At 40.6% G+C, this 14,068-nt stretch overlaps 1 protein-coding gene across 1 annotated transcript in view; it reads left to right on the top strand.

Annotated features, from left to right (window-relative positions):
• Window positions 1-530: 530 nt before the first annotated feature.
• Window positions 531-14,068, top strand: part of IFTAP (intraflagellar transport associated protein) — a gene marked incomplete at its 5' end in the record, with an annotated part of 35,704 nt that continues 22,166 nt past the window's right edge. Inside the window, one exon of the mRNA XM_082318635.1 lies at window positions 531-633. Coding sequence (XP_082174761.1) covers window positions 531-633 — 103 coding nt within the window. The remainder of the gene's footprint in view (window positions 634-14,068) is intronic.

Genomic DNA, 14,068 nt, shown 5'->3' with positions numbered 1-14,068 from the left:
CATGATTTAACGTGCCCTTCATAACCTGGGTTTAGTGGCTTTGATGGTACAGTGAGTAGTGCACCTGCAGAATGATGGATTCAGTCCAAGTTTTGAATGTGCAGGTGTCCCAGTTGTTAAATCCAACACGCTAGTGAGTGGTGACACTGTTTCTGCAAAGAAGGCAGGGGTTTTAAGACCAAACAACTTAAAACAAGGGGGAATGAACACCACTGAGAGAGGCTGGCACTTCTGTAGCCCATATTACCCAAGGACATAAATTTCAGGCATAGATGATCACAGTCTCTCCCTTTGCACTTAAAATTACTATGTCCACATGAATTTTGGGGGAAATGTGTAAAGTCCCACTGACAAGATCAGAACTTCACAAGGAGAGAAGAAAAATTTGGCAGTCTGGTGCTCATCTATGTGAGTTAGGGACTCTTGTGTTAATTTGTTTTCTGCCTACAGATACATATGGCTCTTTTCTTTCTATTGCAGAAGCAGCCTACTAAAGCAGATATACTTGTTCGACTGTCAAGCTGTGGATCATGGGAGAACAACTGTTAAACAACAGCATCCTTGATCAATTTATTAATAGCCATGAGCAGTCATATGAAGAGTTTCTAAATACATTCACTTATCTTTTGAAAGGTATATAACTTCCCAAATCACCCGTTAGAAATCGCTGCCAGAAGGGAAGGTAAAAAGAGAAGCAGTCGTACTTAGTGTCGTTCTGCTATTTACTTGCTTTGTGACCTTAGGCAAGTCCTTGTGATGCTTTTGTTTCTCCTATCAGCAGTGGGATCCCTAAGGACAACTTTCCTTAGCTTGGTTCACAGACTGCTAAGGTAGGTCTCTACAGGTGTTTAACCATGTTTTGCTCGCTTTAGGGAAGTGGGGGACCATGCGCTATTTGGAAGGATAGGCTTTTCCTAAGTACATCCTGCATTGTTTTGCTAGAGAAGGTTCCATAAAAGAAGAAGAGCCTAAGGAAAATACATAATACTATGACATGGCCTAAGATTAGGGGTGTGAATTTGGATAATTTCACAGATTTACTAACACTGGCTTGCTGTGCTATGCTATTGTGTGTGCCAAGCTAACAGATAACTTGGGTGAAGGCACATCAGGACATCGGATTAGGATGATCAGGCTGAAAAGGTCTCATGCTCTGCAGATGAAATAAAAGATGGGGCTTAACCTTGATCTGAGCATTGCTGAATTACAGGCAGTTAGATTTGGATCCAAATTCTGTAGCTGAGGTTCATTTCTTTTGGCCATGTTAAGTCAAGTGCCATAAAAATAAGTGCGAGCCATGTGTTACTCACTTACAATTCTCTTTACCACTAAAAATGATGTCCTCATCTTATTGCAGAAGCGCTGTATTTTTCAATTATAGCGTGTGGCATGCTGCATTGATTGGCACTCAGAATTCTGTCCTGTCCTTGTCCTTCAGGCAGAACTAAGTGTCAGTCACAGGCACTGAGCAGAAAACCGGTGGGGGAGTCGAAGCTGCCATAGAAATAATCTTGTGACAACCTTCTGTCTCCTCCCAATAAAAAATAAAAGAGAAAGGAGACACTGGGGGATGAGATAAGAGGATTGAAAATTAGGTTCTGGTCTTCTTTATGTATGGTTGATACAGTGGATATAGCTCCTATCTTAGAAGCATGCTGTATATCATGATACTACTTGCAAAGAGCCTCAGCGTGTATTTCAGTCACTTTCATTGTCACTGTAGCATCTGCCACTAAAACTGTATGAAAGGTAGAGCTTTAGCTGAATCAGATGCTTAGAAATGCAGTTTCCTATGCTGGTGTAAACACAACAGCTCAGCTTGTTTTCCTCCCACCTTCATTTTCCTTTAAAAATACCCAAAGGTTCTGGTTTACATTATAAACCAATGACCTGCAAAAATTCCACTTACAGCACAAGGCATTTTAGCATCAGAACAGTGTAAAATACTTTATAAAATATCACATTCTTATTTTCTTAATTTTGCATTTGAAAAATAGTCATTTGGTTTATTTTTTTATTTTTTTTTAAAAGGAACTGTCATAGTATAGTAAGACTACCTGCTAATAGGTTCCAGCAATTTTCACTTTTATGTATGAGTTCAGGTATTTACTGTGGGGATATATTTGTGGTTACTGTCAAGTAAAATCTGACCATTTTCAGATTACCTTTCTGAATTTGGCCTGATAATGGCATTGATCCACATACTAAATCTTTGTACAATGAGCATTAATGTCAGAATTTGCAGTCCTGCTTAATTATATATGGAGATAGCTATTTGTATACACAAATAACCAAGCCCATTCAGTTGTGTGTGTAAATATATAGGAGCTCTTTAAAAAAATTCCTTGAAAAACATCACCATCTGATAGGTTTTTGATTGTGATAACATTGGAAACAGAAGACATACACATAACTAATTGGATCCCACTGGTTTCACAGGGTACCATATTTATATAAGGTGATTTTCACTTGTGCATGAATTTGTACTAGCTCTCTAGTTGGGATTGCAAGGATATGTTCACCAGGAGTTTCTACATTATTCTTGGAAGCATCTCATAAGAATCTGATTTCCTAAATAATGTTTTATTTTTCTTCATTAGTTAAATGTACACACAGTTGTGCTGATATTGGCTAGGATAGAGTTAATTTTCTAAGAGGACTATCTTGGTTTAACCCCAGCCAGTGACTAAGCACCAAACAGCTGCTCACTTATTCCCCCCAGGTGAGATGGGGGAAAGAATCAGAAAAGTGAGAAAACTTGTGAGTTGAGATAAAGACAGTTTAATAGGTAAAGCAAAAGCCACACATTCAAGCAAAGCAAAACAAGGAGTTCATTCACTCCTTCCCATCAGCACACAGATGTTCAGCCATCCCCAGGAAAGCAGGGCTCCATCATGTGTAACAGTTACTTGGGAAGACAAACACCATAACTTCGAACGTCCCTCCCTTCCTTCTTCCCCCAGCTTTATATGCTGAGCATGACGTCATATGATGTGGGATATCCCTTTGGTCAGTTGGGGTCAGCTGTCCCAGCTGTGTCCTCTCCTGCCTTCTTGTGCACCCCCAGCCTCCTCGCTGGTGGGGTGGTGTGAGAAGCAGAAAAGGCCTTGACTCTTTGCAAGTACTGCTCAGCAATAATGAAAACATCCCTGTATTATCAATGCTGTTTTCAGCACAAATCCAAAACATAGCCCCATACTAGCTACTATGATTTAGGTTGGATATTAGGAGAAAATTCTTCACTGAAAGAGTAGTCAGGCACTGAAACAGGCTGCCTAGGGAAGTGGTTGAGTCCCCATCCCTGGAGGTATTTCAAAGACGTGTAGATGCAGTGCTTAGGGACATGGTTTAGTGGTAGACTTGGCAGTGTTAGGTTAACGGTTGGACTTGATGATCTTAAGAGTCTTTTCCAACCTTAACGATTCTATGATTCTACGATTCTATGATTCTATGAAGAAAATTAACTCTATCCTAGCCAAAACCAGCACAACAGTGGAATTGAAAAGAATATACCTTGGGTACAAAAACCCAAGCATCCTTGACTGTTCTAGCTTATCTAAAAAGAACTCGTTGAGGCTATAAATGTCAGTTTGGGGTGACCCCCTGCGAGCACATTAGGATCTTCTGCTGACAGAATAGTTCCATTCTTGTAAATATTGGAAATTTAAACAGTATTAATGAATTTTTGCATTCCTAACTTTCATTGGCTTTTTGAGGATTGCTAATATCCTAATCAAGAAAATCACATTTTTAGAATGTTGTCTTTTTATATCTGAATGTGTGATATTACCTTTGGCTACTCTGTAGTGTAAGAATAGAGATCCTATTCTTCCTTGTGTTATTTGCTCAAGTAGAACAAGATTTGGAGTCAAAATAAAGTCCTTCTGAATTCTGTGTAATTCATTTAGTGATATGTGTATGGTTTATATAGCACACAGATACATTATAACTTAGTTGGACCATAAAATTATATCTTTGATACAGGAATTTAATCTTCCTGATTTTAGTAGTCCTAAAAAACCAATTATTCTGTTTTTTAGTGTGCTTGGTGCTGTGACAGAATGAGAGTTCATAGACTAAGTGACAAGTATATCCTATAGTAAGGGTTTTACCTCACTTAGATCTGATGGGACATGGATAAACATACTTAAACGTAATTTTAAAACTCTGAGCTAAGCATTTAAGACATATATACTCCAACAGAACATGACCTATATATCTTAAATGCATAATATTTAAAAAGTATGGGAGCACTCCCTCCATAATTGGAAACATTTTCAAGCCTTTTTATTGATTCTGTAATGGATGGACACTTGAGAGCTAGGTTAAGATTCTAGTAAGTCTCTCTTCCTACATACAGCATCCAAAGTGTGTTTTTTGTCAAAAGGGTAATATTAACAAAACGAATAGATAGATGAAAGGGCTGGTGAACCCATGGGAATATAATTTAGTAATTAGAGCACAGATCCAGAAAGATGAAATTTTTCATGCTCGCTGTAAAGCTTTGCAGAACTTTTCAGCATCTGGAAAAAAATGACCACCTCTTGTGCAATTCCAAAGCAAAGATACTGGCAAGAGGAATAATTTTATTAGTCATTTATTTTAATACATTCATTAGTGCTGCTCTTAGAATCACTGAACCCTCTTATGCTTATACCAAATTACATATTTAGTTTCATTAGTTTGTTCTTTTAGCTTTGAGTATTAAAACAATCTGATAATAAAACAGCTAACTGGCATTTGCTTTGAGGTTGTACAACTCCACTATGTTTTTTAAGTCTAAAGAAAAACCTTAAGAGTTATTTCTTGACTGTGCAGTTGAAGAAGCCTCAGAAGAGTTGGATATACAAAGGAATCAATGACACAGATTTCTGTAGATGTGGTCAATGAGTGGTCTTTTCACTTCCTAGAACAACTTTGGACAGAATCTCATGGAAATAGACCCAATCCCCGCTTTTTTAAAGAAGTGCCACACAGGGCAAGAGGCTCTTTCAAATCTTAGGAAGAGTGTTTGAAATCTGGTGGAGAGAACTATGATGTCCAAAATTAGAAGGCAGCATCTGCTCATTTTTCTAAACTCAGAGGAAGATTGGGAGATTCACTGAAGCATAAAATACCTCCTTTGACCTTCTACAAAAAATACAGAAAAAAAAGTGATCTAAGCTTCAAATTTTTCATCCAGATTTTAAATTACTCCTCTCCCACTTCTAAAAATATGGGATCATGGATCAGTCAGCTGCATAGAAAAATGCTGCCATGAATAAAATTCTTATCCAAACCTAAGTTTAGATTCATATTTTTTCCATGGTCCTGGGCATATGACCACTGGGATTAAATTCAGTACATTCCTGCTGTTAATTTTGCTCTATTTCATATACCTCACACTGCCTGGCAGTGTGTTGAAGTCTGAGGACTTTGATCAGACCCATCTCTAAGCAAACTGAACCTTGGATATATACTTTGTATCCTCAGTGCTGTTGTTTTGATGCTTCTGTGTGAGCAAGCTGCCAAGCAGAGGAAGTTGGAAAGTGGCTGCCTACTTCTCTGCTTCCAGGTGGCATGCAAGAGCCATATTCTGTGTTGTGATCAGATTAATTTAATTCCCCAGTGAAAGCTGAGCGATGTATTTAGTTCACAGTCCATTTGACGGTAGCTGTCTGCTTCCTTTTTTCGTTAACCACGTTTAGGAAAAACAACGACTTTAAGCTTCCTACATAAGTGTCAGTGGAGGCACTTTACAAATGTGAGTCTTAATAGCAGAAAACTATATAAGAAATGACAGTAAATTCACTTTAATTTTAAAAATGGACCAGTAGGACAATGCTAACCCCAAGAGAAATTTGCAGCCTTCTTCCTACGAGTGGATTTGCCAATAAAAGCAACTAGGCAGTTCAATAAAACTAATTAAATTAATCTGTCATCCCCAGGGAACTTAAACAGGGCATGAAATAGGGAAACAGCATCAATTCAAAGCTTTTTATTGATGTGTTGTGCTGGATCATTGGAAAGAATTGGTTGGGAGAAAAAATTTGCCATTTTCTATTGATCATAATTTCCGTAGCTATCTCTATGTAACCTTCATTCAATATAGTATAAAATCAAATATCATACAGAGCCCCTAAATGTAGAAAAAACCCAGACATTTGGATACAAGCATAATAGATTATTTTTGAAACAATAATAGCTGATCTGTTTTATGGATATTTGTTGTCCTTAGATCTCAGTGGTATTTGCTATGCAAAGTACTTCATCTCCATTGTATAGACAGAAAAAAATTAGGCATAAAGAGGGGAAATGACAAGTGCTCATTTGCACAGTAGCTCACTGGCAGCACCAGATAAGGACAGAGGCACTCGGACTCCTGGAAACTTTGACAGCCTTTGAACAATAGTGCTTCCCTAATAGCAATTCTTTGCTCTTTTCTGTGATGCCTTTATTACTAAACAATTTCTAAAGATTGTTTCAGATGGAAAAAAATGTATTTTCATTCTGTTGCATAACTTTGATTTTCTAGAATGTAAAAAAGGGAAATATTTAGTAATTTTGCTGTTGATACTTTGATACAGATTCCATCCTATAGTAGCATATTGGCTATGGTTGAAGTTTGTAGTACTATAAAAAGCAGTAACACAGAATGAATGCTTGCTCTAACTCATCACCTTGCCTTGAAAGGCATCAAAGTGTGCTAAATGCAGCTGTTGGCTAAGTTTCATGTCATTGGATTGAGGTGAGGAAGCACTGTTAGCCCTCTTTTCCAGATGTGGAAATGACACAAAGCAAATAATGTCAGAGATCAGAGCCATATAGTGGCTCAACAGGACAATCAGACACAGAAATCAAGTGACCTCACTTCCAGTTTAGTGCTGAACTCTTTATAGGATTGTGTGCTTTTCTGTGTCCAGTATAAAACCACATAGAAATGCCTAATTTCAAGAAGTAGATATTTGCCTTCCAAAAAAAAAAAAAAAAAAAAAAAGGTCAGGCCTTTTTGAAGATGCTTTAATGTCTTAATTATAATATCCAAAATCAAGCAGTTTAGAAACTCTTGGGCTCTCTGACATTTTATTAATTTGTTCCCACCTGCTGTAATCTTTTTATGATATTACTTGTTAAGAAAGGAATACTTTGTATGGAGATGTCAGATGTTTTTAATTATATACAATTCACTTGTTTCTTACAGTGCTTATCTACTTACCTGCTAGTGCTGAATTCTTCTAGAATGCAAGTACACGGAAGTTTTTAAAAATCAGTTTTGTCCTGATTTACTAGTATATCACCTTCTCTTTTACAGTGCTCCCAACATATGCATTTAATGTAGTTTCCTTGTGCTCAGGATGAGTTTAAGCACATTTGTGGTTGCTTTGACTGTAAAAAAGAAAAAAAAAAAAGCAAGTGTAACAAACACAGTGCTTACTTAAGTAATAAACTCAAATGCATTGTTTCTTTTAGCTAGGGTTCAAAGTATGGCTCAGTGTAGCCAAGACTCAGAAAGAAGTGTAGGGTTCCTGTACACCTAGTATTCTCCCACTAGTTACTGTCTAATTTAAAGCTCTTCCTAAACTATCCCTCAAACACAGTTTCTGAAATGTAACACTGTTTGCATTCTGCAAAGGACAGTGTAGATTTTCTGAAACCGTTGGAAGCAGGCCCACCCTTATCAAATTCTGGAAAAAGTCTTCCAGCTTTTATATCCTGATACACTGTCAAGTTATAATTGCAAAATACTGTCAATTGTACTGCTTGTGCCTGAAGCTGTCCCCCTCCCCCAACACTATTGTGAGAACTAGAAATCTGATCTAGTATGTTGGCATTGCTTGGTAGTGATAGATACCACTTGATCCGTGGTAGATATTAAGAGGCACAGCTCTCTTAATAGGACTCTGCTGGTTAATACCAGCTGAGGATCTGCTCTAAGATTTCTGTCATAGTTTTCTGAATTTTTTAAAGATTATATTTCATCATCATCTGTTGGAAGAAGCAGGATTTTGCTTATGTCAGGCTGCTGAAATGGTCAAGTGCACATTTGCCTTGTTATTTAGCTGACTGCATTATAATATTCAAATGGAGAAGGTATCCGGCAACAGCACTGTTGAACCGTGGAAGAATAATACGTATTTTTAAATGATCAGCTGGGGTGAATGTGGTATAAACAGGAAATATTGCCCCTTTTCTAACACTGACACTATCTAAAGCACAAAGGAGACACAGAATATCTACAGATACAGATAAAGTACAGATACTACATAAAACCAGAACATATAGGTTCCATTAGGAAAGAGAAAGAGGTACTGATACAGTAAAAGAACAGTTAAACTTTTGAAAATTAAGAGCTGAGTTAGTTTTGAAGAAGTATTGCTGTACATTAAGCTAAAGCAGGTGTGTGAGAGTAGCTGAAATATACTTGAGAGTAACAGTCATTCATCATTCCCCTGAAGGAGCACGTACAAAAAAAGTCCTTTCTTGTCTGGTTTTTAAACATACTACAGTAAGGGAAGTATAAAAAAATGGCAGTCACAAGACTTAAGAGTTTGCCCTTTTAAGTCAGAAATCATCCCACTGAAGTTACTTGTCCCGGTCCATGGAATATGTATTTATCCTAGCTGAGGACATGGTGTAGTGAAATTTCCTTAGGAAACTGGCATTACTGAGAAATGAATCAAGCCCATATTACTGATTATAGTAAAAGCTGACCTTTTTTGAAGGGAAAAAAATGTAAATAAATAATACTTTTTACTGATTATTTGTCATTTAATCAGGGTAAGATCAAAGACGTTAGGGGAAAAGGCTGCACCAGCTGAATCTCTGTTCTGGTGTAAAGAGGAAAGAATTCCATAGGCATGAGTGAGTTACACTGGGGAAACACTGCAGTGAGGAAAAGTGGATTCAGCAGCAAAAATGCCCTCGTTAATTGGAGGTGAAATGTAGAAATGGAAGACCACAATGTTTGACATATTGGACTTTCAAGATGTGTTACAAATATTAATTTGGACATTTAGGCAAGTAAGTTGTTATTTTCTCTGCTCTATAGATCAAGTTACTTTGACAGGAGAGTTCTGCTTGCTCAGTGCTGCTGTGAGATCACTGTTATTGAAATTAGTGAGCGTTTTGGTTGAGTAAGATTGGAATGGAACTTTAGGAATTCAGACAGCTAGAGGACAGACAATTCAGATGCTGAGGGTTGGCAGACATGGCATAGTATCTATGGAATATCCACTGCCTTTTTGGGTGGCAGCAGGAGGCTAGGCAGGATGCCCTAAGACTCTTAAAACAGCACCACATAATGAAGTTTGGGTCCTTGAATTGCACCTGGATTGCTCTGACTTATGGACAGGCATATAGGACCCTAATACTGAAATCCTCCAGGTACTTACTGTGTGGGATACTTGGGCTTTTTGTCATGAAAAGTTGGACAAACTGCATTGATTTACAGAGATTTATGCATTTAAATACATGGAAACAGGAAGATAGCTCAAGAGTGTAAATCAGAGCGGGTTTTCTAGGCTAAGTAACTTTAAAATAAAACACTACGTTCTGTTCTCAGCTGGGTAATATACAAGCAGAGGAAGGCTGCAAGTTTTGACTGGGTTACTGCAGAAAATCTGGGAGCTAGTTTGATTGAATTATCAAAAAGAAATAGAAGGGCTTAAAAATTGTCTTCCCAACAGATTCGATTTTTGGCCTTGAAATTTGTTTTTTCCTCTTACAGCTTGGCATTTAGGGTAAATGAACTCAGCACCATACAACGGTTTACATAGTTGCAAATAGGTAAATAAAGGTACTTCCCTACAGTATGTTACGGTGTTTTGAACATCTCAAAGTGATATTTTATGGAAACATTTCAGCGACAGGGTTTGTTCTTTTTTTAAAATGTGGCTGTTTGCTGATGATGTGTTTAAAGAATGGACATAGGGAATGAACATGAAATTTGTACTTATGACCTCTGTGCAAGACAGTTATCATGTTACTGTGAGTAAAATTATTTTTTGTTCAGGAGTCCTGCACAAAGTCACTGTATGATTTGAATCCCAGGTTTTCCATCAAAGCATAAGTTGGAAGGGCTTTAAGGGATTCACAGGCCTTCTGCTGGCCCTCAGTCCAGCATTTTTATTTCGTTCATTTCATTTCATTCATGGGGCAGTTTACATGGCGCTAGGACTGCTGGAGATAGATGGGGTTCACCTGTTGCAAAGGGGGAAAAGGATTCTGGTTCAGGAGTTAACAGGCCTCATTGAGAGAGCTTTAAACTAGATGCGAAGGGGGAAGGGGATAAAACCAGGCTTGCTAGGGATAATCCTAGGGGTGGCATGCCTGTGTTGGATGTTGGAGAGGAGATCAATAGCCCAACTGAAGTGCATTTACACCAATGCACGCAGCATGGGCAATAAACAGGAGGAGCTAGAAGCTATTGCGTGGCAGGAAAGCTATGATGTGGTCACTATCACAGAAATGTGGTGGGATGACTCACACAACTGGAGTGCTGCAATGGACGGCTATGAGCTCTTTAGAAGGGACAGGCAAGGAAGGAGAGGTGGTGGGGTAGCCTTGTACATTAGAGAGTATTTTGACTGTCTAGAGCTCAATGAAGGTAATGATAAGGTTGGGTGCTAATGGGTAAAGATCAGGGGGAAGGCCAACAAGGCAGCTATCCTGGTGGGAGTCTGTTATAGACCACCCAACCAGGATGAGGAAACAGACGAAGTATTCTACAAGCAGCTGGCTGAAGTCTCACAATCTCTAGCCCTTGTTCTCGTGTGAGACTTCAACTTACCAGATCTCTGCTGGAAATACAACACAGCAGAGAGAAAGCAGTCAAGGAGGTTCCTGGAGTGTGTGGGAGATAACTTCCTGACGCAGCTGGTAAGCGAGCCAGCCAGGGGAGGTGCCCCGCTGGACCTGCTGTTTACGAACAGAGGCGGCCTGGTGGGTGATGTGGTGGTCAGAGGCTGCCTTGGGCTCAGTGACCATGAAATGATAGAGTTTTCAATTCTTGGAGAAGTAAGGGAGGGAGTCAGCAAAACCGCTACCCTGACTTTAGAAGGGCAGACTTTGGCCTGTTTAGGAGTCTGGTTAACAGAGTCCCTTGGGAGGCAGTCCTGAAGGGCAAAGGAGTCCAGGAAGGCTGGATGTTCTTCAAGAAGGAAGTCTCAAAGGTGCAGGAGCAGGCCGTCCCCATGTGCCGTAAGTCGAGCAGGTGGGGGAGAAGACCGGCCTGACTGAACAGAGAGCTTTGGTTGGAACTCAGGAAAAAAAGGAGAGCTTACTGCCTTTGGAAGAAGGGGCAGGTGACTCAGGAGAACTACAAGGATGTTGTGAGGTTATGCAGGGAGAAGATTAGAGAGGCGAAGGCCCAGCGAGAACTTAAACTGGCCACCGCTGTTAAAGATAACAAAAAATGTTTTTACAAATATATCAGTGACAAAAGGAGGGCCAGGGAGAATCTCTCTCCTTTGTTGGATGCGGAGGGAAACGTTGCCATGAAGGATGAGGAGAAGGCTGAAGTACTTAATGCCTTCTTTGCCTCAGTCTTTAATAGTCAGACTGATCATCCTCGGGGTTTTCAGGCCCCTGAGCTGGGAGATGGAGATAGGATGCAAAGTGAAGTCCCAGTTGTCGAAGAGGTGGCCGTCACCGACCTGCTCCTCCAACTGAATGCCCACAAGTCTATGGGGCCAGACGGGATCCACCCGAGGATACTGAGGGAGCTGGCAGAGGAGCTTGCCAAGCCACTCTCCGTCATTTACCAGCAGTCCTGGTCAACCAGGGAGGTCCCAGCTGACTGGAAGTTAGCTAATGTGACACCCATCTACAAGAAGGGTCAGAAGGAGGATCCGGGAAACTACAGGCCTGTCAGCCTGACCTTGGTGCCGGGGAAGGTCATGGAGCAGATCATCTTGAGTGCCATTACGCGGCATGTGCGGGACAACTGGATCAGGCTCAGCCAGCATGGGTTTATGAAAGGGAGGTCCTGCTTCACTAACCTGGTCTCCTTCTATGACAAGGTGACCTGCTTAGTGGATGAGGGGAAGGCTGTGGGTGTTGTCTACTTGGACTTTAGTAAGGCCTTTGACACGGTTTCCCACAGCATTCTCCTGGAGAAGCTGGCGGCTCCTGGCTTGGATAAGTGCACTCTGTGCTGCGTTAAAAACTGGCTGGACAGCTGAGCCCAGAGAGTGGTGGTAAATGGAGTCAAATCCAGTTGGTGACTGGTCATGAGTGGTGTTCCCCAGGGCTCAGCGTTGGGGCCGGTCCTGTTCAGTATCTTCATCATTGGTGATCTGGATGAAGGGATTGAGTGCACCCTCACTAGGTTTGTAGATGACAACCAAGTTGGGTGGAAGTGTCGATCTGCTGAAGGGTAGGAAGGCCCTGCAGAGGGACCTGGACAGGCTGGATCGTTGGGCCTGGGCCAACTGCATGAGATTCAACAAGGCTAAGTGCTGGATCCTGCACTTGGGTCATAACAACCCCATGCAATGCTACAGGCTAGGGGAGGACTGGCTGGAGAGCTGCCTGGCAGAAAAGGACCTGGGGGTCTTGGTTGACAGCCGCCTGAACATGAGCCAGCAGTGTGCCCAGGTGGCCAAGAGGGCCAATAGCATCCTGGCTTGTATCAGAAATAGTGTGGCCAGCAGGACCAGGGAGGTGATAGTGCCCCTGTACTGGGCACTGGTGAGGCCACACCTCGAATGCTGTGTTCAGTTTTGGGCCCCTCACTACAAGAAGGACATCGAGGTGCTGGAGCGTGTCCAGAGGAGGGCAACGAAGTTGGTGAAGGGTCTAGAGCACAAGTCTTATGAGGAGCAGCTGAGGGAACTGGGGTTGTTTAGTTTGGAGAAGAGGAGGCTGAGGGGAGACCTTATTGCTCTCTACAACTACCTGAAAGGAGGTTGTAGTGAGGTGGGTGTTGGTCTCTTCTCCCAAGTAACAAGTGATAGGACAAGAGGAAACGGCCTCAAGCTGCGCCAGGGGCAGTTTGGGTTGGATATTAGGAAAAACTTCTTCACCGAAAGGGTAGTCAGGCATTGGAACAGGCTGCCCAGGGAGATGGTTGAGTCTCCATCCCTGGAGGTATTTAAAAGAAGGGTAGACATGGTGCTTGAGGACATGGTTTAGTGGTGGACTTGGCAGTGCTAGGTTAATGGTTGGACTCGATGATCTTAAGGGTCTTTTCCGACCTTAATGATTCTATGATTCTATGATTTTGAGGACAAAGAAGTAAATTGGAACTTAACAACAGTAGCTTTGCTGTATTATTTTTTTTATAGTTAAAGGGGCCTGTTTCTCATTCTCACCCAATTTTTGGTTTTGGAATGAATTCACTGAATTGAAAAACAATGGGAAATACCTGATAGTTTGTATTGTTTTGTCCAGTGTATTGTCCCAAGCCAGGTTTTCTACAGTATGTTATTGATTGCTGCATCTGGTCTGGCTTTGAAATGTTTCAAACCATGAGACTTTTATCATTCTTCTGGGGCTACTATTTCATCTAACAGATTTCACTGACAGGAAGTTTTTCCTGATAATCCTGGTAGCTCTCTTCTCTGGCTTTGTGATAAGTGACTTCATTATTCTTTGAAATATGTGGGTGATCAGTGGACATTTTCAAAAGATTCCCTTCCAAATTTGAAGACAAAGAGAATTTTAAACAATATAGAGGATAGATAGCAGGAGAGAAAAAAAAATTATCAAGCTGCATATACTTTCTGATAGAAATATCTTTTTGAAGTCTGCAACATACTTTTCAGTGACACACAATTATGATGGATACTACTCTTGAGAGACCCAGATTTACTTTTCTAGAGACCTAAACTGGCTTGTTATTTCATTGTTAAGGTACTGACAGTGGAATTTCTAAAAAGTAAGACTGAAAAAATATCTGCAGAGTGAATGTGTGAATCTTTCCATCATTTCAGCCGCCGCCTTCTGCGACTTTATGTTGTGTTTGTATCCTTTATTTTGGACTTTTGTCACATGTTGTAAAGGCCAGTGTTGTACATCTGGGTCTTGGCAGGTTGAGAACTGTGACTGTGAATAATGAGTCAATTATCACTTAGTCAGGGGGAAGGCA

Source organism: Platalea leucorodia, assembly GCF_965183815.1.
Source record: "Platalea leucorodia genome assembly, chromosome: 7".
Classification (NCBI taxonomy): domain Eukaryota; kingdom Metazoa; phylum Chordata; class Aves; order Pelecaniformes; family Threskiornithidae; genus Platalea; species Platalea leucorodia.
Note: the sequence above shows the minus strand (reverse complement) of the source record. Positions and strands in the feature narration are given on the sequence as shown.